The sequence below is a fragment of the Lepidochelys kempii genome, chromosome 28 (assembly GCF_965140285.1).
Source record: "Lepidochelys kempii isolate rLepKem1 chromosome 28, rLepKem1.hap1, whole genome shotgun sequence".
NCBI classification, from domain to species: domain Eukaryota; kingdom Metazoa; phylum Chordata; order Testudines; family Cheloniidae; genus Lepidochelys; species Lepidochelys kempii.
In genome coordinates, this window is record NC_136407.1 from 2,089,661 (window position 1) to 2,115,806 (window position 26,146).

A 26,146-nucleotide genomic window follows, 5' to 3' on the forward strand; every position below is an offset into this window, starting at 1 on the left:
GCTTCCCACTCGGAATTGTCCCCTTGTTTTCCCCGGAGGGAAACTGAGGCAGGGCGCCGCTAGAGGGGACAGAGCTGCGGGGGGGGGGTTACACCACCTTGCCAGCATGCCAATGAGCTCTGGCACCAGCCTCCCGCCCTGCCCAGCCCCACGCCAGGCTCACCTTGGCCGAGTCCCCGTGGGTTATCGGCTGGCATGGCAGGGCCCCTACCGACAACAGGACCAGGAGCCCGGCTGGGAAGCCCATGGCGCCCGGAGAAGGGATCCCGTGTCGGAGCCGAGGGCCACCCGCTCCGAGCCCCTTTGCCCCGCCGGCCGCTCTGCGGGGCTGGCTAACAGGGGCTCGCTCGCTGACAACAGCGGGGTGGCGTCACAACCGGCTCAAGGGTCAGGGCCGCCCCGGGGGGAAAGAGATGACAGGGCGTTGGCCCCTGCGGGCGGAGGGGGGGGCGTCGGATCACGCCCCGGCTGGCTGGATCGGAACCAGCCCCCAGGGACAGCCAGCTAGGGGAAGGGCAGAGAGGGAAACTGAGGCACGAGGGGGTGGAACCTGGTGCCATGGGATGGGGGGCAGCGGGTTAAGGCCCCAGGGGTGACAGCTCCAGCAGCGGGGAGCCCCCCCATAGACTCAGGCAGCCCCAATGGACTGGGGACCCCTTTCTTGGCCCTGCAGTAAACCCCCATCTCCCAGCCCCCCTGCAACCCTGACCCCATCTGACCCCTCATGGGCAGTGGCTGGTTGCTAAGTTATGTGGCTCACGCTCCCAGACAGGGAGGGGTCAAGTAGAGACAGGATGGTGAGGCGGCGGCGGGGGGGGGGCGCAAATATCCCCCTGCAACACCCCCTGCTGGCCATGCCAGGGACGGGGCTCAGCCCCTGGTAGCCCCCACTCCCCTGGCAGTCCGGGCTGGCCCCAGTGCGAGGGGCACGCCTCCCTCGGGAGTCAGACCAGAGGTGGCCACATCTCAGGGCTGGGCGAGGGGTCCCCGTGTGACCAGCCGCCCCACCCCAGAGGTGGCCGCATCTCAGCGCCCTACAAGGGTCCCTGGGTCACCAGCCGCCCCGCCCCAGAGGTGGCCACAACTCCGCGCCCTACGAGGGGTCCCCGGCCGCCCCGCCCCAGAGGAGGCCGCATCTCGGCACTGGGCGAGGAGGCCCCGGGTCACCGGCCGCCCCGCCCCAGAGGTGGCTGCAACTCCGCACCCTATGAGGGGTCCCTGTGTCACCAGCCGCCCTGCCCCAGAGGTGGCCGCAACTCCACGCCCTACGAGGGGTCACCAGCTGCCTCGCCCCAGAGGAGGCCGCGTCTCGGCACTGGGCGAGGAGGCCCCGGGTCACCGGCCGCCCCGCCCCAGAGGTGGCTGCAACTCCGCACCCTATGAGGGGTCCCTGTGTCACCAGCCGCCCTGCCCCAGAGGTGGCCGCAACTCCGCGCCCTACAAGGGGTCACCAGCCGCCCCGCCCCAGAGGAGGCCGCGTCTCGGCACTGGGCGAGGAGGCCCCGGGTCACCGGCCGCCCCGCCCCAGAGGTGGCTGCAACTCCGCACCCTATGAGGGGTCCCTGTGTCACCAGCCGCCCTGCCCCAGAGGTGGCCGCAACTCCGCGCCCTACAAGGGGTCACCAGCCGCCCCGCCCCAGAGGAGGCCGCGTCTCGGCACTGGGCGAGGAGGCCCCGGGTCACCGGCCGCCCCGCCCCAGAGGTGGCTGCAACTCCGCACCCTATGAGGGGTCCCTGTGTCACCAGCCGCCCCGCCCCAGAGGTGGCCGCAACTCCGCGCCCTACGAGGGGTCCCCGGGTCCCCGGCCGCCCCGCCCCAGAGGGGGCCGCGTCTCAGCGCCGGCCGAGGGGGCCCCGGGTCACCAGCCGCCATCGCTGAGCGTATAGTCGTCGTTTTATTTCGGAGAAGTTATTCGAGTTACACACAAGAGATGCAGAAAGATAAATATCGGCTTGTTCTCTACGGGTCTTCCACACAGTCACGGTTGGAACAGAGAGCCCGGGATCAAAGCGGGTGGGGGGGGGGATTTTCTGGAGGGTCGGAAACGTTTTACCTTGGTTTGGGGCGGCCGGGGCGGTGGGGGGGGTGGGTTTTTTGCTTGCTCGTTTCTTGGGGGGGGCGGGGGGGGGTTCCACCGGTTTGTTAGGTCTATAAAGTGCCGTCAGACTAACCCGAGGTGCAATCTAGAAAATAAACACGAAGGTTACATTCAGTAGCAAGGCTCCACGCTCACTGGGGGGGGGCTCAGTGACGAAAGTGCAAAAAAGATCTCCGAGACGGACAGCTATGTACAAATCAGTGACTGCCCCCCCCTCCCCGGCCCCCCCCCCCCCCAACCACCCGCCCCCCAACTGCAGGGGGATACGCGCCCAGGAGGCCTTTGGTGCTCTCTGCTAAATCCGCCCCCGCGCAGCCCACCCATGCAATCCACGCCGGGGGGGGGGTGGGGGGGTCCCTTGCAATGCAGTGGATGCATGGGTGGGCTGCAGGTGTGTGTGTGGGGGGGGGGCTGGATTGCAATGGCCCTCGCCCCGCAGTCGGCATTGCCCGGCGGGGGCTGGAATGTGCGTGGGGCTGCACCAAAGTACCTGGGGGGGGGACGGGGGGGGGACGCGCATTTTATTGCAGGGAGCGCCGGAAAGAGCAGCGCCGGGCGGCAGCGGGGCCGGGGGGCACGGCCCCCCCACGCTGCAGCAGGGCCAGGGGACACGGCCCCCCCACGCTGCAGCGGGGCCGGGGGGCACGGCCCCCCCCCCACGCTGCAGCGGGGCCGTGCCCTGCCACGCTATAGGGACGCGCACAAGGGGTACGCACGCCCGGCCCCATTTCCGGGGCTGCAGCCCCACGGCGGGCCCCCAACGGCGGGGGAGGGGCCCCCAGGCAGATCAGAGCCCAGCAGCACCCCCTGCTGGCTGGAACGGTGGGCGGGGGGAGAAGTGACAGAGACCCTCCCCCATCCTTGGAAGTGGGGCAGGGGGGGGTTCTCTGCTTCCCTCCCCAGCCCAATGGTCCTTGGGGGTCGTGGGTGAGTTTGGGGGGGAGGGGCAGTTTAGGGGGACAATTCAGGGGTGAGTTTGGGGGGCAAATTTCGGGGGGGGCTGTCTGAAAGTGGGGGGACAAATTTCCCCCCCCATTTCCTCCTTAGCCCCTCCCCCCAGGTTGAGCCAGGGAGATCATCCCCCCAGCTACGGGGCTGTATAAACGGGCTGAACCCCAGATTCCCACCCCGTCAACCCCCACAGGGAAATCCACACACCCCTTTGCTCCCCCAAATCTGACCCACTCGCCTCCTAGGGCAACAAAGGATTCTGGGAGAGGCACAATCCCCCTCCCCCCTTCACGGCGCAGCTCAAATCCTTCCTGACGCAGATGTCAGGGATCAAAGGGGTGCAGACCCCCCCTCCTCCCATGCACCCCCATGGGGTCCCCCCCAAAAGAAGGCAAAGGAACCTGGTTCTTAAGGGGAGGGGGGTGCTAGCAATTGGGGGGGACAAGATCTGCAGAATAAGGGGTGACAGGTCCCCCCAAAGATCTGTAATGCAGCCCTCCACCCAGAGATTGGATGGTTTAAAATGTGCTAGTTTGGGGGGGGGGCAGTGAGGGCAGCTGGATAGTAGAGGCGCAGGATTTGGGGGGGCAGGGGGTGGATTGGGGGGCACAGCAGACGGGGAGATTTTAGGGACATTGGCAGGGAAGCAGCTTGGGGTGGGGGGACAGAGGAGGGGATTTTAGGGGGGCAGGTTTGGGGAGGAATCGTGGGGGGCTGGAGTTGGCTGGGGAGGCCGAGGGGGCCCCCCCACACTTTTGGAGTCGCTTGAACCACACAGTCGTATTAGGGGTCTCTTTTTTGGGGGGATACCCCCCTTTTTTCCTATACCACCCCCCTGTCTTGCCATCTGGGGGGGGTGTGAACCGACATCCCAGAGCCAGCTCCGGGGTCCTAATTCCTACAAGGGGGGGGGTCCGGTCCTGGAGGGGGTGATGGAGAAAGACGGGGCGCTCTGAGCGGGGAAGGGGCTAGTGCAGCGGTGGGGGGGGGGTCAGTGGCCCAAAACAGGAAACGGCTAGTGCAAATGGGAACCCCCCCATCTCCCCACAGGGAAGATTGGGGGCCAGGGGGCAGCACCCCCCTGCTGGGAGAAGCCAGGACACCCCCCGCCCCGGCGGGGAAGTTTCTGGAAGGGCCGGAGCCGGGGCAGGGCTCCCGGCCCGAAAGGAAAAAGTGACTCAGCCGGTCGAGGCTCCAGAACGCCGCGTCACCCGCCGAGCCTGGCGCCCCGCCAGGGCCGGGCGCGCGGGCCCGGGGAGGGGGAATGCGGGGGGCCCGGGGCAAGAGAAAGGGGGGTGCCCGGGGCAGGGGAATGGGGGGTGCACGGGGTGCCCAGGGCAGGGGAATGGGGGGTGCATGGGGTGCCCAGCACAGAGGAATGGGGTGCATGGGGTACCCGGGGCAGGGGAATAAGGGGTGACCGGGACAGGGGAGCACGGGGTGCATGGGGTACCCAGCACAGAGGAATGGGGTGCATGGGGTGCCCGGGGCAGGGGAATGTGCGGTGCATGGGGTGCCCGGGGCAGGGGAATAAGGGGTGACCGGGACAGGGGAACATGGGGTGCATGGGGTACCCAGCACAGAGGAATGGGGGGTGCATGAAGTGCCTGGTGCAAGGGAATGGGGGGTGCGTGGGGTGTCCGGGGCAGGGGAATGGGGGGCCCAGGACAGGAAGCTGAGGACAGCGGCAGGTGGGGGGACTGCCCGGGGCAGGAAGCCGGGCTGCAGTGGGGGTAGGGGTATTTGCAGTGCATTCTGGGAGGGGAAAACTGTAGTGCCCCCCCCCACCCTCGCAGCCGGGCTCCTCCAGCCCCAAACCACCTCCTTACTCTCTGGGGGGCATATGGGGTACCCCATCCCCCATATTGGTCCCACTCAGCGTTATGGGGAGAGCCCCTCCCTTGGGGTAACAACCCGCTGCCCCCCCCAGATGTGCCAGCTGTGAGGCTGGGGCTCTGGCACCCCTCGGGGTTGGGGGGGGGGACTGGGAGGGGTTCCCCGGAAGTCACTGGGGGGCAGGGCTGCTCCATCGGGAGTGACAGCTCACAGCCCAGGTCCTCACATCACACTTCCGGGGGGGGGGGGGGGCGCCTCGATAGCCCCTCCCTCCACTCCCCGCCCAGCCTCACCCCCATATCACAGAGCCCAGCTCCGGCAACCTTCTCCCCCCCGCCCCCCGCCCCTCACAGGAAACTTCCCTTCTTCAGGCGCTCGGGGGCCGGGGGCTCCCCCCGGACCCCCCCCCGGGGAAGGGCCGGCCCGCCCCCCGCCCCGCTGCTGGCCCCGGCCCCGTCCTGGGCCTCGTTGCGGCACGGGTTCACCGAGTAGCCGAAGACGCTGGGCAGGAACGGCAGGGGCTGGCCTTTGTCGTCCGGCAGGACCATGTTCAGCGCCACGGGCAGGGCGGCCAGGTTGGTGAAGTTGTACGGGTAGGCGGCCAGGAGCTGGTGCCCGTACATGAGCGGGTAGGGGTCGGGGTAAAAGCTCACCTTGCCCTCCCCGTCTCCGGCCTTGCCCACGGCGTTGAAGGGGACGGGGCTGGGGTAGGCGAGGAAGGCAGGCTTCTCTTCCGCCTCCTTGCGGGTCCGGCAGCCCCCCGGTGCCAGCAGGGGCAGGGGGTACTCCTGCACCGGGTACCGCTCCGGGTAGCCGCCCGCCTCCTCCTGGTCGGGCGGCGCCGGGGCCGGGCTGGTGTGCGAGATGACAGGGTCTTGCAAGGAGAGGGCGGCCCGGGGGGCGGGCGGCGCCGGGGCCAGCTCGGCACGGCTGGTGGTGGCTTCGGCTAGCGGGGCAGCCGCCTCCTCTGGCCCGCCCGTCTCCGGCGGCATCACCTCTTCCTCCCGGGGCGGCGCTGCCCCCTGGCTCTCCGGCGTGGCCGGCTGGCCGGCAGCGCGGGCCCGACCAGCCTCCGCCGCCGGCGGCTCCCCGCTGGACGACGAGACCTGCATCTCCTGCGTGATCTCCTCCTTGACGGCCGTCAGCGCCGGCTCCGGCTCCTCCGGCTTTTTGGAATAGGCAATGACGGTGGTCATGGCGGGCGGGCCGGGCTCCCGGCTCTCCCCCTCGTGCCGCTTCACGTGGCGGCTCAGGGCCGCCGCCGTCTTGCAGACCTTGGCGCAGTGGGTGCAGGTGAACTTGACCGAGGGCTTGCGGCCCACCCGGTGGGCCGGAGCCGGCGCCGGATCGTCCTTGTCCGGCCGCCCGTGCACCCGCTCGTGTTTCCGCAGCTTCTTCAGCGCCGAGAAGAGCTTGCCACAGGCACCGCACTCGTGCTTCCACTCGGCGCTGCCGCGCCCGGCCTTGTGCGCCGGTTCGGGCGCCGGGGCGTCGGAGCCGCCGGGAACGGGCGAGGCGGGGGCGGGCGCCAGGCTGGCCTCCTCCCCTTCCTCCTCCTCCTCTTCCGCCCGCTTCATCCAGCGGAGGGAGCGTAGCTTGCGGCGCCACCGGGAAGAGCGCTTCACCTTGGGGACGCCGGAGCTGGTCCCGCCGGAGCCGCAGGCCTTGCGCTTGGGCTTGTAGGTGTAGTACGGACGCCAGAGATGGTCTTCGGCGTCCCGGTCGCTCTCCTCCTCGCCGCTCTCGTTGTTGGCGTAGGAGCCGCCGGCGCGTTTGCCGGGAGCCGCTTTCTCGGCCGGCCCGAACTCGAAGCGCTTGGGGCCCCGCGGGCTCTTGTCCAGCATCAGGTCGGTCTCGGAGATGCGCCGCTTGACGATGGCCTCCTCGCCGATGCGCACCGTGATCTGGCACAGCGGGGCGCTGCGGCTCTCCGAGGCGGCCCCAACGTAGGCCGGCTTGGCCATGTAGGTCATGGTGCGGCCGGGCCGCAGGCTGCGGGGTTTGGGCGGCTCCCCGCCGCCTGCCTGCTCCGCGGCCTGCTCGGCCACCTTCTGGGCTTGGATGTATTCCTTCAGCACTTGTTTTTTGAGGGGCTCGGCCGGGGCGGGGCGGGGGGCGGCCGGCGCGCTGTTGAAGGTGATGACCGAGGAGGCCTGGCCGCCCCCGCCTCCCGCCGGCACCACCGAGGTGCTGTGCACAATGACCGAGGAGGCCGGGTGGCCGTAGGCGATGACCGACGGGGCCTCGCCCTCCGCCGGCGCCCGCCGCGCCTCCTCCGCCGGCAAGGGGGGCGGCCCCGGCTCGCGCTGCTCGGCCGGCGCCGGCCGGAGGAATCGCTCGGCCTCGGGCGGCTCCAAGGCCTGGGCGGCCCCGAAGGCGGGCCCCGCCTCCCCGCCGGGGCCGGCGTCCCCCACACCCAGCGCCACGGGGAGGGGCTGCGGCGGGGGCAGCAGCAGGCCCTCCGGCAGCAGGCCCTGGCTGTACGTCTTGTAGGGCCGCTTCTGGGAGCGCATGGGCAAGAGGCGGTAAAGCTTGAGGGCGTTGAGCCGGGGCTTGTAGCCCCCGTTGGGCGTCTTCTCGGAGGAGATGAGCCCCGGGTTGATGCCGTGGAAGGCCTTCTGGTGGGTCTTCAGGTTGTAGTAGGTGACGAAGGTCTCCCAGCAGAAAACACACTGGTACCGGCGCTCGCCGGTGTGCCACACCTCATGCTTGGTGCGGTACTCGGCCAGGGCGAAGACTTTGTCGCAGTAGCGGCAGGGATATTTGCGCCGCCAAGAGTGGACGTTGGAGTGGCGCTTGAGGCTGGAGAGGGTCATGTAGGAGCGCTCGCAGACGGTGCAGAAGTAGATGACGTGCCCGTCCACCACCTTGACGAAGTGGTCCTGCTCCGGGATATACTCCAGCCGCTGCAGGGCCCGGTGGCGGAAAAGAAGCCCTTTCTTGGAAGACGCCGGCTTGGGCGGCGCCGGAGCGGCGGGAGGAAGCGGGGCCGGCGCCTCCGAGCCGCCCGCTGCCGCCGGCTCCTCCTCTTCCTCGCCCGCCTCCTTGCAGAGCACCTCGTGCGTCTGCAGCCGCTTGACGTGGATGAAGCTCTTGCCGCAGTGGCGGCAGGAGAGGGAGCGCCGGCTCCGGTGCAGTTTGAGGTGGAGGCTCAGGGCGGCCGGCGTGGCGAAGGAGCGGCTGCAGAGCCCGCAGCGGAAGGCGCTGCCCGCCGGCGAGGAAGAGGAGGGCGCCGGCTCGCTCCCGGCGGCGGGGGGGTCTCCGGCGCCACGCTCCCGCTCCCAGTCTGGGGCGCCCGGCTCGGCAGGCGCCGTGCTCAGGGCGTAGAGGATCTTCGCCGTCTCAGTTTCACTGTCCACCTCCCGCTGCGGGCTGGGCGGCCGGGCCGGCTCCTGGAGGCAGACGGGGCTGGCGGCCGGCCGCGACGGGCAGGTCAGGTCCACGGGGGAGGCGCAGGATCTCGGGGAGGAGGCCGAGGTGTCTCCGGCGGCCTCGGGGCTCCAGGGCTCGCTCATCTCCTTGGCTTGTGCGGCGGGGTCCAGGTTCTCCAGCCAGGAGATGCCGAGGCGGCGCCCGGCGGCTCCGATCTGCTGGGCGGCGGCCGGGCTGGGCACCGAGAGGCGGGAGCGGTAGATGAAGTTGAGGATGTCAGAGAAGACCCCGGCCTGGATGTCGGGCAGCTCCAGCACCTGGGCCGGCTGGCAGCCGGCCGGCTCCTCCGACAGCACCTCCTTGAAGTAGGGGCTGGAAGCCGCCAGCACGTTCTTGTGGGCCGGGAACTTGGTGTCTTCGGCGATGATGGTGACGTCGCAGAACTGGCCCCGCAGCCGCTGCTCATTCAGCTCCACCAGCAGGCAGCGGGCGTGAGCGGCGTCCGAGAGCTCCAGCACCGGGGCCATGGCGGGGCCACAGAGCTGGGGAGGGAGAGACAGGCGTGAGGGGAGCGGGGGCTAGTGGTTAGAGCGGGAGGGCCGGGAGCCAGGACTCCTGGGTTCTCTCCCCGGCTCTGGGAGGGGAGTGGGTTCTAGTGGTTGGAGCTGCAGGGCAGCGTGGTTTGTGCTAAATTGGGGCTGGCGTCCACCCCACCCCCACCGTACGGCCCAAAGTGGTGGCAGCCGGGGCACTGGTGCTGTGAGCTCCCCACAAACTCACCCAGTGCCCCCAATCCTGCAACGTCCCCCCCACCCCAACCCAAGGGGCGCTGTGTCTTCACAGGCCATCCCTCAGAGATGGGAGTTGGGGGTCGGGGGTTGGTGTGGGTCAGGCCGGTGTGGGTGGAGCCGGGGGTGCAGGTCAGTGTCAGTCGGGCAGGGCCAAGGGCCGGGGCTGGTCGAGCCGAGCTGGGGGTGCCGGTTGGCGTGGGTCAGGCTGGGCTGGGGGTCGGCGCCGGTCAAGCCAGGGGTGCGGGTTGGCGTCAGTTGGGCCAGGCCGCAGGCCAGGGTTGGCATTGGTCAGGCCGAGCAGGGGGTGCCGGTTGGCATGGGTCAGGTCGGGCCGGGCTGGGGACGTGGGTCGGGCCGGGCTGGGGGTCGGCGCCGCTCAGGCCAGGGGTGCGGGTTGGCGTCAGTGAGGCCAGGCCGCGGTTGGCGTTGGTCAGGCCGAGCAGTGGGTGCCGCTTGGCGTGGGTCAGACCAGGGCTGGCGTGGGTCAGACCGGGCTGGGGATGTGGGTCGGGCCGAGCTGGGGGTCGGCGCCGCTCAGGCCAGGGGTGCGGGTTGGCGTCAGTGAGGCCAGGCCGCGGTTGGCGTTGGTCAGGCCGAGCAGTGGGTGCCGCTTGGCATGGGTCAGGCCAGGGCTGGCGTGGGTCAGACCGGGCTGGGGATGTGGGTCAGGCTGGGCTGGGGGTCGGCGCCGTTCAGGCCGAGGGTGCGGGTTGGCGTCAGTCGGGCCAGGCTGTGGGCCGGGGTTGGCGTCAGTCGGGCCGAGCAGGGGGGCGGTTCGTTGTCTGTGGGGCTGGGCGAGACGCTGGGGTTGGCGTCTGTGGGGCCGGGCCAGGGGTGCAGGGGGCCGCCGGTGGGGCCGGGCCAGGTGCAGGGAGGCCGGTGGCCGTGCCCACTGGCTCGGGGCCACTCCTCCCTCCGGGCGGGAGCCATTTTGCACAGGGATTCCCAGCTGGCAGCTAAAATGGCTGAGGGAAGCCGGGGCCGGTGCCAGCTGCGATTAGCAGCGAGGAGCTGGGCCGGCCCCACGGCCGCTTCCCGCCCCGCCCCCGGGCACCCGACCAGCCCCAGGGGCCACCTGCGCCGGCCAGGCACCGGCCGCGCCCAGCCCCCGCCCCCCCCCCAGGCAGGGGGCGAGTGGGGCCGGGGCCGGGGCTGGGTCGGGGAAAGGGCAGGCCGGCCCGGCTCCAGCCTCCTGCCCTCCTCCTCCTCTCATCCCTCCTTCCCATTCCTCCTCCTCCTCCTCCCTTCACCTCTCATCCCTCCTCTGCCTGACCCCTCATCCCTCCTTCCCTCCCTCCCTCCCCTGTCTGACCCCCCATCCCTCCTCCTCCTTCCTCCTCTCATCCCTCCTTCCTCAGCCTGACCCTTCATCCCTCCTTCCCATCCCTCCTCCCCCTGCCTGACCCCTCATCCCTCCTCCCTCCTTCCCTCCCCTGTCTGACCCCCCATCCCTCCTCCTCCTTCCTCCTCTCATCCCTCCTTCCTCAGCCTGACCCTTCATCCCTCCTTCCCATCCCTCCTCCCCCTGCCTGACCCCTCATCCCTCCTCCCTCCTTCCCATCCCTCCTCCTCCTCCTCCTCCTTTCACCTCTCATCCCTCCTCTGCCTGACCCCTCATCCCTCCTTCCCTCCCTCCCTCCCCTGTCTGACCCCTCATCCCTCCTCCCCATCCCTCCTCCTCCTCCTCCCTTCACCTCTCATCCCTCCTGCCTGACCCCTCATCCCTCCTTCCCTCCCTCCCTCCGCTGTCTGACCCCTCATCCCTCCTCCTCCTCCTCCCTTCACCTCTCATCCCTCCTCTGCCTGACCCCTCATCCCTCCTTCCCTCCCTCCCTCCCTCCCCTGTCTGACCCCCCATCCCTCCTCCTCCTTCCTCCTCTCATCCCTCCTTCCTCAGCCTGACCCTTCATCCCTCCTTCCCATCCCTCCTCCCCATGCCTGACCCCTCATCCCTCCTCCCTCCTTCCCATCCCTCCTCCTCCTCCTCCTCCTTTCACCTCTCATCCCTCCTCTGCCTGACCCCTCATCCCTCCTTCCCTCCCTCCCTCCCCTGTCTGACCCCTCATCCCTCCTCCTCCTCCTCCCTTCACCTCTCATCCCTCCTCTGCCTGACCCCTCATCCCTCCTTCCCTCCCTCCCTCCCCTGTCTGACCCCCCATCCCTCCTCCTCCTTCCTCCTCTCATCCCTCCTTCCTCAGCCTGACCCTTCATCCCTCCTTCCCATCCCTCCTCCCCCTGCCTGACCCCTCATCCCTCCTCCCTCCTTCCCATCCCTCCTCCTCCTCCTCCTCCTTTCACCTCTCATCCCTCCTCTGCCTGACCCCTCATCCCTCCTTCCCTCCCTCCCTCCCCTGTCTGACCCCTCATCCCTCCTCCCCATCCCTCCTCCTCCTCCTCCCTTCACCTCTCATCCCTCCTCTGCCTGACCCCTCATCCCTCCTTCCCTCCCTCCCTCCCTCCCCTGTCTGACCCCCCATCCCTCCTCCTCCTTCCTCCTCTCATCCCTCCTTCCTCAGCCTGACCCTTCATCCCTCCTTCCCATCCCTCCTCCCCATGCCTGACCCCTCATCCCTCCTCCCTCCTTCCCATCCCTCCTCCTCCTCCTCCTCCTTTCACCTCTCATCCCTCCTCTGCCTGACCCCTCATCCCTCCTTCCCTCCCTCCCTCCCCTGTCTGACCCCTCATCCCTCCTCCTCCTCCTCCCTTCACCTCTCATCCCTCCTCTGCCTGACCCCTCATCCCTCCTTCCCTCCCTCCCTCCCCTGTCTGACCCCCCATCCCTCCTCCTCCTTCCTCCTCTCATCCCTCCTTCCTCAGCCTGACCCTTCATCCCTCCTTCCCATCCCTCCCTCCCCTGTCTGACCCCTCATCCCTCCTCCCCATCCCTCCTCCTCCTCCTCCCTTCACCTCTCATCCCTCCTCTGCCTGACCCCTCATCCCTCCTTCCCTCCCTCCCTCCCCTGTCTGACCCCTCATCCCTCCTCCCCATCCCTCCTCCTCCTCCTCCCCCCTTCACCTCTCATCCCTCCTCTGCCTGACCCCTCATCCCTCCTTCCCTCCCTCCCTCCCTCCCCTGTCTGACCCCTCCTCCCTCCTCCCCATCCCTCCTCCTCCTCCCTTCACCTCTCATCCCTCCTCTGCCTGACCCCTCATCCCTCCTTCCCTCCCTCCCTCCCTCCTCTGCCTGACCCCTCATCCCTCCTCCCCATCCCTCCTCCCTCAGCCTGACCCTTCATCCCTCCTCTCATCCCTCCTTTCCATCCCTCCTCCCCGTGCCTGACCCCTCATCCCTCCTCCCCATCCCTCCTTCCTCTGCCTGACCCCTCATCCCTCCTGTCATCCCTCCTTCCTCAGCCTGACCCTTCATCCCTCCTCCCATCTGCCTGACCCCTCATCCCTCCTTCCCATCCCTCCTCCTTTCACCTCTCATCCCTCCCTCCCCCCTCTGCCTGATCCCTCATCCCTCCTTCCCATCCCTCCTCCTCTCATCCCTCCTTCCTCTGCCTGACCCCTCATCCCTCCTCCTCTCATCCCTCCTTCCTCTGCCTGACCCCTCATCCCTCCTTCCCATCCCTCCGCCTGACCATTCATCCCTCCTCTCATCCCTCCTTCCTCTGCCTGACCCCTCATCCCTCCTTCCTATCCCTCCTCCTCCTTTCATCCCTCCCTCCCTCCTCCGCCTGATCCCTCATCCCTCCGTCTCATCCCTCCTCCTCTCATCCCTCCTCCGCCTGCCTGACCCCTCATCCCTCCTCCCCATCCCTCCTCACTCTGCCTGACCCCTCCTCCCTCCTCTCATCCCTCCTTCCTCTGCCTGACCCCTCCTCCCTCCTCTCATCCCTCCTTCCTCTGCCTGACCCCTCATCCCTCCTTCCCATCGCTCCTCCCTCAGCCTGACCCTTCATCCCTCCTCTCATCCCTCCTTTCCATCCCTCCTCCCCGTGCCTGACCCCTCATCCCTCCTCCCCATCCCTCCTTCCTCTGCCTGACCCCTCATCCCTCCTGTCATCCCTCCTTCCTCAGCCTGACCCTTCATCCCTCCTCCCTCCTCTCATCTGCCTGACCCCTCATCCCTCCTTCCCATCCCTCCTCCTTTCACCTCTCATCCCTCCCTCCCCCCTCTGCCTGATCCCTCATCCCTCCTTCCCATCCCTCCTCCTCTCATCCCTCCTTCCTCTGCCTGACCCCTCATCCCTCCTCCTCTCATCCCTCCTTCCTCTGCCTGACCCCTCATCCCTCCTTCCCATCCCTCCGCCTGACCATTCATCCCTCCTCTCATCCCTCCTTCCTCTGCCTGACCCCTCATCCCTCCTTCCTATCCCTCCTCCTCCTTTCATCCCTCCCTCCCTCCTCCGCCTGATCCCTCATCCCTCCGTCTCATCCCTCCTCCTCTCATCCCTCCTCCGCCTGCCTGACCCCTCATCCCTCCTCCCCATCCCTCCTCACTCTGCCTGACCCCTCCTCCCTCCTCTCATCCCTCCTTCCTCTGCCTGACCCCTCCTCCCTCCTCTCATCCCTCCTTCCTCTGCCTGACCCCTCATCCCTCCTCCTCTCATCCCTCCCTCCCCTGCCCGACCCCTCATCCCTCCTTCCCATCGCTCCTCCTCCCTCCTCTCTTCCCTCCTCCCTCTGCCTGACCCCTCATCCGTCCTCCCCATCCCTCCTTCCTCTGCCTGACCCCTCATCCCTCCTTCCCATCCCTCCCTCCTGTGTCTGACCCCTCATCCTTCCTTCCCATCCCTCCTCCTCATCCCTCCTTCCCCCTCTCATCCCTCCTTCCCATCCTTCCTCTGCCTAACCCCTTATCCCTCCTTCCCATCCCTCCTCCTCCCTCCTCTCATCCCTCGTCATCCTTCCTCCTCTCATCCCTCCTTCCTCTTCCTGATCCCTCATCCCTCCTTCCCATCCCTCCTTCTCATCCCTCCTTCCCCTGCCATCCCCTCATCCCTCCTTCCCCCCTCCTCTACCTTCTCATCCCTCCTTCCTTTGCCTGACCCCCTCCTCTCATCCCTCCTTCCCCCTCCTCTCATCCCTCTTTTCCATCCCTCTTTCTCCTCCCCCTCATCCCTCCTTCCCCGTTCCTCCTCCTCTCCTCCCTCCTCCTCTCTCTTTTCTCCTCCTTCTCCCCTCCCTCTGCCGTCCCCTCATCCCTCCTTCTCCCCTCATCCCCTCCTCCCTCTGCCGTACCCTCCTCCCCACCTCCTCCTCTCCTTCCTCTGCACGTCTCCTCCTCCTCCTCCCCCTGCATGTCCCCTCCTGCTCCTCCCTCCTTCCCCTGCCCATCTCCTCCTCCTCCCTCCTTCCCCTTCCCATGAATCCTGGATCTCCCCTTCCCATGGTCCCCAAGGAATAGAGTCCCCAAAACTGGGCGTGAGAATTGAAGAGGGACTGGAGATCCCCCGTTCTGAAAAACCCAGCCAGTCCCTGCCCTGGGGCCGGAGGGGAGCCGGCGACCCCTACAGGGGGCCCCTTGGCAGGGAGGCTCTGGGATTGGGGGGGGAATTCACCCCACCTCCGCCCCCACCTAGGACACCTCCCTCCCAGGCCACACCGTGAGCGCGCCTTACAGTGGAGACCGGGTCTAGAACAAAGCACAAGGGGTTCTAGATCCAGAGACCCAGGCAGAGGGGCGTAGCCAGGATTAATAGCCCCTTACCTGTGGGAGGTGCCCTCATCGACTACAGCTTCCTGCCCCACGGCTCCTCGGCTCTGCTTCTCCCCGGACAGAATCCTCTGTGGGGGACACCAAGGGTTAGCTGCTCAGACCCACAGCTGCAGCGGGGGGCTGGGAGCCAGGACTCCAGGGTTCTCTCCCCGGCTCCGGGAGGGGAGTGGGGGCTGGTGATCAGAGCAGGGGGGCCTGGGAGCCAGGACTCCTGGGTTCTCTCCCTCCCTGGCTCTGGAAGGGGAGTGGGGGCTGGTGATCAGAGCAGGGGGGCCTGGGAGCCAGGACTCCTGGGTTCTCTCCCTCTCTGGCTCTGGAAGGGGAGTGGGGGCTGGTGGGTTAGAGCGGGGGGGCTGGGAACCAGGACTCCTGGGTTCTCTCCCCAGCTCTGGGAGAGGAGTGGGGGATGGTGGGTTAGAGCGGGGGGGGGGCTGGGAGCCAGGACTCCTGGGTTCTCTCCCCAGCTCTGGGAGGGGAGTGGGGGATGGTGGTCAGAGCAGGGGGGGCTGGGAGCCAGGACTCCTGGGTTCTATTCCTCACTTTATGCCCCTGGGTGAATCCCGCCCCGCCCCGTGCCTCAGTTTCCCCACTCTGTAAACCAGGGTAGCAGTCTGACTTATCATGGAGCAGGGAGCATCACACACCCATCACTCTCATTGCATCATGCTCTGGGGGTGTCTGGGGAGGGGCGCTGAACTAATCGGATGGTTTTCATTTTCTGTTAAAGCCCCAGCTCCTGGAGTCATTGGATTAAAGCTTTCGTCATTGGGAGAGAAAACGCTGGGAAAAGGGACCCAGCTACGGGCCCAGATCCCAGAAAAACAAACAAAAAAAACACACCAAGGACCATGTTTAAAAACCCGCAATTATGAAGCTAATTCAGGGGGTTTAAACACTTGAGGTTCAGCGCCAGGGTGAAGCAGGATCAGGGTTTCCCGGATCAGAGGGGCCTGGATTCGACGACCAGTCTCTTCCTAGCCCAAACCTCTGCATTTGTCTCTCCCAGTTGCCCCACCCTGGCCAAGTTTTTTTTGCAGTGAATTTCCTCCCGACACAAGTCAGAAAAATACAGAGAATACAGGTCGTCCAGAATCCCAGCCCAGTGCTCCACCCACTAGGCCCCGCTGCCTGCCAGTTAAAACCCAGCTGCCTCCATCTTTCACTGCTCTGCAAAGACTTCCCTGAGCTGACGACTCTGCGCATCTTCCGGTGGTTAAATGTTGGGAAGAGATCACTGTGTTAAACAGGGGGAAACTGAGGCACAGCGCGGGGAAAACGACTTGGCCAGCGACAGGACTCCTGGGTTCTATCCCTGGCTCACGTGTCCTGAGCCCCAGTCGTGTGCTAGTACTCAGGATGCACGGCCTCCAAAAACAACTGATAATTAAATCATAAAATTATTAACAAATGGGGACTGGCACAGAAAGGGCTAACATGGGGGACTGGTAGGGCTCGGGTAATTGAGACTCTAGGAACATTTAATTAATTATGATTAATACTGCCTTGGGGCAGCACCTGGGAGCCCCAGTCACCCGGTTCCCCTTTGCGCAAGGGGCTGTACATACAAAGGACAAAGAGCTGATCCGTAGCGGCTGGACACAGGCCCAGCGACCAGTGAATTACTTGGGGTTATTTATAGGGGAGCACCTTCCTTCCCCTGGTCTCAGAAGGGAATTAATGAATGAAGCCCCCACCTGGAAGGAGGATAGACAGCCAGCCAAATTTTATAGGTGGGGAAACTGAGGCACAGAGGGGAAGAGATTTTTCTGAGCACATCACTCGAAGGAGAACCCGGGAGTCCTGGCTCCCAGCCCCCCTGCTCTAACCACTAGACCTCAGTCCCCTGCCAGACCCGGGGAAGGAACCCAGGAGTCCTGGCTTCCAGTCCCCCCTGCTCTAACCACTAGCCTGCACTCCCCTCCCAGACCCGGGGAGAGAACCCAGGAGCCCTGGCTCCCGGGCCCCCCCTGCTCTAACCCACCAGATCCCACTCCCCTCCCAGAACTGGGGAGAGAACCCAGGAGTCCTGGCTCCCAGCCCCCCTGCTCTAACCACTAGCCCCCACTCCCCTCCCAGAGCCGGGGGAAAAACCCAGGAGTCCTGGCTCCCAGCCCCCCTGCTCTAACCACTACCCCCCACTCCCCTCCCAGAGCCGGTGAAAGAACCCAGGAGTCCTGTACCAAGGTCACATGGTGGATAACATGTTACTAATTAAGGGGCGGCTCCAGCTCCCAGCTGAATTCAGAGGGAGCCTCCCCCCTTCCCCCCTCCCGTGGGGCTCCGAACGCGTCCCACCGGCTAAGCAAACACTGCGGTGAGGGGGGCAGGGGTGGAAAAAGACCCCCGCGTCTTTCCGGAGACAGCCTGGGATCTCAGCCGAGCTGCCGTCGCGTTACATTAACATCGCGGCCTGACGCTGGAGGGGCCCAGCCAGGCGGGGACACACACACACACACACACAGACACACATGGACACACACACACGCCAAAAATCCCCAGCAGCCAAACAAAACCTTCCGCCACACTGTCACCGGCCAGCGGCACCCGCACGGTGCAACGAATCGAGGCAAATGGGTCACAGGCAGAGGCTGGCGGAGCGGCTGGATACGTGTTAGAAACCGGAGAGGCGGGTGCGTGTCAATGGTACAGGCTCCGAGACCGGGGGGGGGGGGGAGGGGGAGCCCAGCTACACCGTGACGTAACTGGTGTGCGTGTCCCAGATACAGCCAGAGCTAATTGGAGACGGTGGGGAGCTGTACCACAGGCTATGTTCGGATTAAAATTCGGAAGGGGGGGGGGAGGTTTACAGTCGGATATAATCAGAGTTGAGGTGGGTGATGCGTCGCAGCTACACTCGGATATAAATCGGGGGGGGTCTTCCCCCCACACAAGGTACAGTCAGAGTTAATCAAGAGACGTCAGGGAGGTATATCACAGCTACATGCTGATTAGTACGGGGGGGGGCATTGTTTCCCCAGGTACAGTCAGAAGTAATCACAGGTGGAAGAAAAGGTACACTCTGAGGTAACCAGGCTGTTTACAGTCAAAGCTAATCAGAGATGGGGAGGAGGTGTATCACACCTACCATCTGATGTAACTGCGGCGGGGGGGGGAGTGTGTGCGCCCCGATACAGTCAGGGACAATCAAGGATGGGGAGGAGGTGTGTCACACCTATAGTCTGATGTAACAGGGGCGGGGGGCGCGTATGCCCCTGAAACAGTCAAGGACAATCAAAGATGGGGAGGAGGTGTATCCCACCTACAGTCTGATGCAAGCGGTGTGTATGTTTGTCCCAGGGACAGTCAGAAGCAATTAGAGATAGGGGAAGGTGTATCACACCTACATACTGATGTAACTGGGGGGAGGGGGGGAGGTCCCCAGGTGCAGTCTGATGAAGTTGGTGTGTGTCTCATTTGACGCAAGGCCAGTCTGGGGAAAGTTTTACGTACAGTGTGATGTTTCTGGGATGCGCGTCAGCTACGGTGTGATGTATTTGATGTGTGTGTGTGTGTCAGTCCGACACAGTCAGGGCATACCTTTTGAATAGCATGTGGTAAAAATGTGTGCTTTAACTGGTGTGCGTGTGTGTGTGTCACAAAACCGTCAAAAGTAATTAGGGTGCAGACATTAGATAGAACGTAATGTAATTAGGGTGTATGTGCCAGGTACAATCGGACATAACTGGGATGTATGTGCCAAGTACAATCTCATGTAATTGGCGTGTGTGGGTCAGGAACAATCTGACGACTGAGTTGTACGTGTCGAGTACAGTGTGATGTCACCGCTGTATACGTCAGGTACAGTCTGCTGTAATCGGTCTGTGTCTCAGAGGTACAGTGTGATGTAATAGGGGTGTATGTTCAGGTACAGTCTGACATAATTGGGGGGGTGTCAGGTACAGAATGATGTGACTGGGGTGTGTATGAGGAATACAGTCTGACGTCGTTGGGGGCGGACACAAGATATGCAGGCTCAGGACATGAGGTGTACATGCCAAGTACAGTCTGACCGCATCGGGGGCATCCCCATCACAGCGGTGCTGGAAATCTGGGGCCGTTAAATCCCTCCCGACCACGTCAACCCCTCGCTGCAGAAACCAGCCCTCCATCGAATGGACCCGGGAACAAAACCCTTCACCCAAAACTACGCATTGCCATAGAAACCCCAAACTGCCGTTTTCCCCCTTCCCTTCCCCGCTCCAGCCAAGGCGGCTGACAGATCTGCTTCCTCCCTCACCTACCTGCCAGGACCGGAGAGCAGGGTCAGGCGGTCCCCATGGCAACAGCCTATGACGTCCCCAACAGCAGGAGGAGACCTGCTCTCTGGGGATGAGGGTGTCACCCGCTGTTGCTGGGGTAACAGCCCCAGAACCCAGGTCTTGGCAGGGGAAAGACCTTTAACCTGGCCAGGACAGAATACTGACAGCCCGTCACCCGCATCACACCCCCGCCTGAGCCAATAGGATGCAAGCAAGGGATGCACTCGGCTCACCTGGATACTCGTTGGCTGAACTGGCTGTGACGTCACCAGGCCCCTTCCCATGTCAACCCCGTGATCCAGCTGGGACCTGCGTTAAAGAAACAGCCCCTACAAAAATGTTCTCCAAGCAAAATGCCCCTTTAAAAGGAGGGGTGTAATATCTCACACACACACACAGTATACACATTGCATAGAGACACACACTGTACACACAACCTCCCATAAACACACTGTACAAACACTGCAAATCTCCTCTCTCTCTCTCACACACACACACAGAGTACACTCACAGCCGGCACAGACAACCCCTACACCCTGCGTGCGCACACACACACTGTACTGACAGACCCATGCCAAGCACCACACCCGCTGATGCTGTACACAACCGCACAGCGGCACACCGAGACGTTGGCGCACACACGTGTTGTCACACAAACACATGGGATACAGCAAGCAAACACGGACAATCGGACACAGTACAGTTCAATAAGACTTTACACTCCTGTGGCATCCCACACAAAAAGAGACTCACCGCTGTACACACGTAACATGCACACCCTCACCAACACACCCAGACACACACACTAATTCACCAACACACACTTGTAGACCTATATCATACACACACTTCCCAATACTCTCTATACACAGACACTCAATACCTCTACCCCATATTACCTCTACACTGCATACACTCCAAATACACAAACACACACACTCATTTCTATGCCGTACACCCACACAAACGTGCGCTCTTGACACACAAACACAACATTACTACACTGTACATACCAACGCGTCAGAACATACATTCACAAGCATACGTACCTGTAGTGTACACACCCAGACACCATACACTGACAACCACGCACACGCACCCGTCCACGGCGTGCACACACAAACGTATTCATTGTACACTCAAACACACTCACCCTACTTGCAAGCATACCAACTGAATGCACAGTTGCACACTTATTCACACGTCCACTGTAAAACACACACAGATACACTCGTTCACACTCGGTCATGTTGTACATACACAAATACACTCACTGACAAACACTCCTGTTTGCATACCCATTGTACAAACAAGGGCACACATTCACCAACACACCCAAATACAGCCTCACTCACAAACAAACCCATTCACATGCCCACTATACAAAGGCACACTGATCCACAAGCACACCACGGCACATGCCCAAACGCTCACATTGTACACGCCCACGCTACACCACAAACGCACACTCGTTCACAAACCCAGCCAGCGCACATGTGCAAATCCACACTCGTTCCCACCCGCCCTCCCGCCGAAGAGGGGTAACGGCGCACCCACGAACACATGCTCGCAAGCACCAACCTGCACACTGCGTGCACACACGCTCCCTCCCAAGGGGAGAGAGACACACGCGACTGACATAGATCAAGCGCCCACGAGCCAACGGCGAACTGCTTTCGCACTAGGACAGCCTCACACTGGGGTGACTTTCCAACGTGTTGTAAACAAAACCAATTTCTGCCAATTCCTCATCCCATACATCTGGAATATCTTAAACTCCTCTCTTTTGGCCGCCCGCCGCCTCGGCCCTGGCCGGGGATCCAGGCTGATCTCACCATTCATCAGCGAGCAGCTGGATCACGAAGAAGATGGGAGCCCCGGGGTGCTGCAGGGAGAGGGGCAGTCTCCCCCCGACCCCGGCAGTCAGCCCTGAGCCCGGTGCTGCAGTGCGGTGCGAGGGATCCCGGTATAAACAGCCGCCTCACCCCAGAGGTGGCTGCATCTCAGAGCTGGGCGTGGGGTCCGTGTATAACGAGCTGCCCTACCCCAGAGGTGGCTGCATCTCAGTGCTGGGCGTGGGGTCCGTATATAGCCAGCCGCCCTACCCCAGAGGTGGCTGCATCTCAGTGCTGGGCGTGGGGTCCGTATATAGCCAGTCGCCCTACCCCAGAGGTGGCTGCATCTCAGTGCTGGGCGTGGGGTCCGTATATAGCCAGCCGCCCTACCCCAGAGGTGGCTGCATCTCAGTGCTGGGGCGTGGGGTCCGTGTATAGCCAGCTGCCCTACCCCAGAGGTGGCTGCATCTCAGTGCTGGGCGTGGGGTCCGTATATAGCCAGCCGCCCTACCCCAGAGGTGGCTGCATCTCAGTGCTGGGCGTGGGTCCGTATATAGCCAGCCGCCCTACCCCAGAGGTGGCTGCATCTCAGTGCTGGGCGTGGGGTCCGTGTATAGCCAGCTGCCCTACCCCAGAGGTGGCTGCATCTCAGTGCTGGGCGTGGGGTCCGTTGTATAGCCAGCTGCCCTACCCCCAGAGGTGGCTGCATCTCAGTGCTGGGCGTGGGGTCCGTGTATAGCCAGCCGCCCGCCCCAGAGGCGGCCGCATCTCAGCACCGGGCGAGGGGTCGTTTTGGATGATTTTTTACAAGTCCCACTGATTCTCCACTCTCACAAAGTTTCCGGACGGGGGAAAATCGTCCCAAGCTCTTTGTGGGGTTTTTACGCCGGCCCTTCCCGCTCCTCCCGAACCGCACGCCCGGAACCCGCGGGGGATCGTGGCTGGTATCGCGGATCCGTGGCCTGCTCTCTCCCAGCCAGAGCCGGGCAAGGCCGCGGGGGGAAGCCGGGCGGGGACGGGGCCCCGTGGCGGGGTTTACGCGGCTGCTGTTTTCCGTGGAGACGGGAAACGCAGGAGGCCTGAATCATAGGGACCGGGGCAGAGCAGGGGGATGGAGGCGGGCGGAGATCAAGGGGGCGGAAAGGGGACCGTGGACAAAAGAGAGATCCAGGGCCCCCCACCCCGGCCCCCCTGGCTTGCCTGGCCAGCGGCCGGAGCCGTGTCTGGGCCCGGGGGTTGGAATAGAGGGGTGCTGGGGAACGGAGACCACCCCCCTCTCTCTGACACCCCGCCACACACACCGCCTGTCCTCAGAAGAAACCCCCCCCACACCTACACAGCGGGGGGGACACGGGACCGGCCAGGGCGGGGAGGGGGGAGTCAGACGGGCCCAAACGTCCCTGCTCCTCGGACTGGAGCTATATCCCACTGCCCCACTTGTTCTTCAGTCCTGCCCCAGCTGCCCCCCACCCCCATGTGGCTCCTGGCACCCTCTGACCCCTCCCCACTTGCCCGGTCCCTGGTCCCCCCCACACCTCCCCCCCGCCCGGTCCTCAGCCCCACTCCCCGGTCCCCGGCCTTGTCCTGCTTCCTGGCCCTCCCAGGCCCCATGGCGCAGCACCGCACAAACTCACACCCTCCGTTGCCACACACACAACACTGCCCAGACCCGGCAATGCATAGACAATCGCAGGCGCGTGCAAACAGCCAGACACACACACACACACGATCACCCTCGGCACCGTCCCCGCACGCCCGTCCACGGTACCTGCCCAGACACACACAGCACGGAGCACACCCACACGGCAGTGTGGCGTACATACGAGCAGCAACGCACAAACACACACGGCGACGCCCTCTCTCTCACACTCACGCACACAGAGTCACAAGGGCCCGTTAGTAATTCATTTCTTAGGAGAGCCACAACACCAGGCCCTGGCTTGAGCCACCCCTCGCCCCCCACCACCCGTCCACCATGCAGGGAGAGGAGGGGTGTAACGGGCCATGGGGTGCGCGTGGGGGGGGGTGCGCGTGGGGGGGGTGCGTGACGGCTGTGTTTGTGTTGGAGGGGCATGGATCAGGGCAATGGGGGTCAGGGGCCTTCGTAAGGGAGTGAAGGGGTGTGTGTGAGGGGTGTAGGGCGGTGGGGGTGTGTACGAGGTGAAAGGGGGGTGAGGGTGTGGGACGGTGAGGGGTGTGGGGACGGGGTGTACAGAGGTGAGGGTTGTGGGTACGGAGTGTGTGTGAGGGGTGAAAGGTGTGAGGGTGAAGGATGTATGTATAGGGGAAGGGAGTGTGTAGGGGGGCATAGGGCAGTAAGGGGTGCGAGCGGTTAGGGTAAAGGTGTGTGTGAGGGTGTAGGGCAGTGAGGGTTGTGGGTACGGGGTGCGTGAGCAGTGTGGGTTGTAGGTACGGGGTGTGTGTGAGGGTGTAGGGAGGTGAGGGTTGAGGGTACGGGGTGTGTGTGAGCAGTGTGGGTTGTAGGTACGGGGTGTGTGTGAGGGTGTAGGGAAGTGAGGGTTGTGGGTACGGAGTGTGCGTGAGCAGTGTGGGTTGTAGGTACGGGGTGTGTGTGAGGGTGTAGGGAGGTGAGGGTTGTGGGTACGGAGTGTGCGTGAGCAGTGTGGGTTGTAGGTACGGGGTGTGTGTGAGGGTGTAGGGAGGAGAGGGTTGAGGGTACGGGGTGTGTGTGAGCAGTGTGGGTTGTAGGTACGGGGTGTGTGTGAGGGTGTAGGGAGGTGAGGGTTGAGGGTACGGGGTGTGTGTGAGCAGTGTGGGTTGTGGGTACAGGGTGTGTGTGGGGGTGAAAGGTGTGAGGGTGAAGGATGTATGTATAGGGGAAGGGGGTGTGTAGGGGGGGCATAGGGCAGTAAGGGGTGCGAGCGGTTAGGGTAAAGGTGCGTGTGAGGGTGTAGGGCAGTGAGGGTTGTGGGTACAGGGTGTGTGTGAGCAGTGTGGGTTGTGGGTGAGCGGTGTGGGGCGGTGAGCGGCGTGGGGAAGGGCCATGGGGTGGGGGGGGCATGAGGGATGCAGGCAATGACTGCGTTTGTGGGGGGTGGGAAATGACCCTATGGGCCGCGTGTGCCATGTGGGGGCGAAGGGGGTGTGAGGGAGACGGTTGTAGGTCACGGCCATTGCCCCAGGTGTGTGTGATGGGGATTAGGGCGAGGAGGGGATGGCGGGAAGGTGAGAGGGTATGGGGGGGGGCACAGTCGGGATGGGGGTACAGTGGGGTGGGGGTACAAGGGAGGGGTTGGAGCAGGGAGTGGGGGTACAGTGGGGTGGGGGTACAAGGGAGCAGTTGTAGCAGGCAGTAGGGGTGCAGGGGGTACAGTCGGGCTGGGGGTACAAGGGAGGGGTTGCAGGAGGGTATGGGGGCACATGGGATATGGGAGAGGTGCAGTGGGGGGTACGGGGGGGAGGCAGCACACAAGGGGTCCCGTGAGGGGCCAGCAGGGCCGGGGGAGGATGTATGGGGGAGAATCGGGGAGCGGGGAAGTTAGAAGTAAAGAGGGCAGTGGGATTTGGGGGCGGGGGGGGGGGCTGCCGGGGGGGTTGCTTTGAGGGTTATGGTGGGTTGCACTGAGGTAGGTGCAGTGTACAGGGGGCTGCATTAGGGGGTGCAGTGGGGCATATAGGGGGCTACTTTAGGGGGATGTACCGGGGGGTGTGGCCGGGGGAGGCAGTGGGGGGCGTGACAGCAGGGGGGGAAGTGGGGGGTGCGACAGCGGGGGAGAGGAAGGGGACAGTAGCAGCGAGGGGGGTGTGACAGTGGGGGGGAGGGCAGAGGGGTGTGATTGGGTGGGCATGGGAGTGCAAGGGGGGCACTGGCCTGGATCCTCCCCCCCACTGATCTCCACACACACCCCATAACCTCCCCCGGCAGGCCCCTGCCCTCCCCAGCCCGGACACCCCCTTGCCCCTGCCAGGGGATCCCCAAGTGCCCTGACCTCCCCTGCACTTTCCCCGTGGGGGAGGCAAGCTGCCCCCCCCCGCACTGGTGACCTCTTTGGGACCCCTGGGAGTAGCTGGGTGGGAGCCCTGCGGGGCCGGACGGGGACTGACGGGGTGCTGGGGAGACCCAGGGGTGATGTGGGGTGCTGGGGGAAGCAGGGGGGTGACATGGGGCACTGAGGGGACGTCAGGGGTGACAGGGGGAAGTGGGGGGGACGTGGGGTGCGGGGGGGACAGGGGGAAGTGGGGGGGACGTGGGGTGCTGGGGGACGTCGGGGTGCTGGGTGGACATCGGGGGGGACGTGGGGTGCTGGGGGAAGTAGGGGGGACGTGGGGTGCTGGGGGGACGTCAGGGGTGACAGGAGGAAGTAGGGGGGGGACGTGGGGTGCTGGGGGGACATATAAGGGGACAGGGGGAAGTGGGGGGGATGTGGGGTGCTGGGGGGACCTATAAGGGGACAGGGGGAAGTAAGGGGGGACGTGGGGTGCTGGGGGGACCTATAAGGGGACAGGGGGAAGTAAGGGGGGGACGGGGGAAGTAAGGGGGGACCTATAAGGGGACAGGGGGAAGTAGGGGGGAACGTGGGGTGCTGGGGGGACCTATAAGGGGACAGGGGGAAGTAGGGGGGAACGTGGGGTGCTGGGGGGAAGTAGGGGAATGTGTCGGGGGGGTCCCAGGCCTACGTGCGCCGGCAGGGGGAAGCGAGGGGCGGGGGGATACCGGGGTGTGGGGGGGACAGGGGCAGTGCAGCTCACGCCCGCTGGCGGGGAGAGGCGGGGGTCCCAAGGGGTACTGGACGGGACAGAGGGGTGCGGGGGGGGTGACGGGGGGAGGAGCGGGGGAGGCTCCGAGAGTGGGGGGGTGCGGGGGGGGGGGCTGACAGGCGCGGGGGGGGGGGAAGCAGCATGTGCAGGGGGGTGACGGGTGCTGGGGGGGAGGGGGGGGTGCAGGGGGGTCTCGGGGGGGGCGGGTGACAGGTGCTGGGAGTCATGCGGGGGGGGGAGAGCGGTGTCGCGGGGGGGGGTGGCGGGCGCTGGGAGGGCGGTGGGGGGGGCCCGCAGAGGGGTGAGGGACACAGGGGTCCCCAGGGGGAGAGGGGCGCGGGGGGGGGGCGGCGCGGGGGGGCGGGGGGGGGGCTGGGGGTCCCGGGGGGCGGCGCGGGGGGGGCTGGGAACCGAGCGGGGCGCTGGGGGGGCCGCGGGGGGGGGGACGGGCCCGGGGGGGCGCTGGGGGGGGCCCCGAGGGGGCGCGGGGGGGCCGCGGGGGGGGGTCGGTACCTGGCTCCCCGCGGCCGCTGCAGCCCAAGATGGAGGCGCCGGCCCGGCCCGCCCCGCCGCTGGCGTGTGAAGGCTCCGCTCCCGGCCCGCTGACATCAGCCCCGGC

At 65.2% G+C, this 26,146-nt stretch overlaps 1 protein-coding gene across 5 annotated transcripts; it reads right to left on the reverse strand.

Annotated features, from left to right (window-relative positions):
* Positions 1 to 1,876: 1,876 nt before the first annotated feature.
* ZBTB4 (zinc finger and BTB domain containing 4) lies at positions 1,877 to 26,146 on the reverse strand. Of its 5 annotated transcripts, none has more exons than XM_078850849.1 (4): positions 26,041 to 26,146; positions 19,207 to 19,282; positions 14,706 to 14,782; positions 1,877 to 8,800 (listed from the first exon to the last, which is right to left on the reverse strand). In XM_078850849.1, the coding sequence occupies exon 4, from the start codon at positions 8,783 to 8,785 to the stop codon at positions 5,234 to 5,236; it is 3,552 nt and encodes a 1,183-aa protein (XP_078706975.1). In that variant the 5' UTR covers positions 8,786 to 8,800; positions 14,706 to 14,782; positions 19,207 to 19,282; positions 26,041 to 26,146; the 3' UTR covers positions 1,877 to 5,233. The 5 variants fall into 5 exon arrangements, with proteins under 5 accessions (XP_078706975.1, XP_078706976.1, XP_078706979.1 ...); XM_078850850.1 differs by lacking the exon at positions 26,041 to 26,146 and adding an exon at positions 22,577 to 22,794; XM_078850853.1 differs by lacking the exon at positions 19,207 to 19,282 and having other exon boundaries at positions 26,041 to 26,109.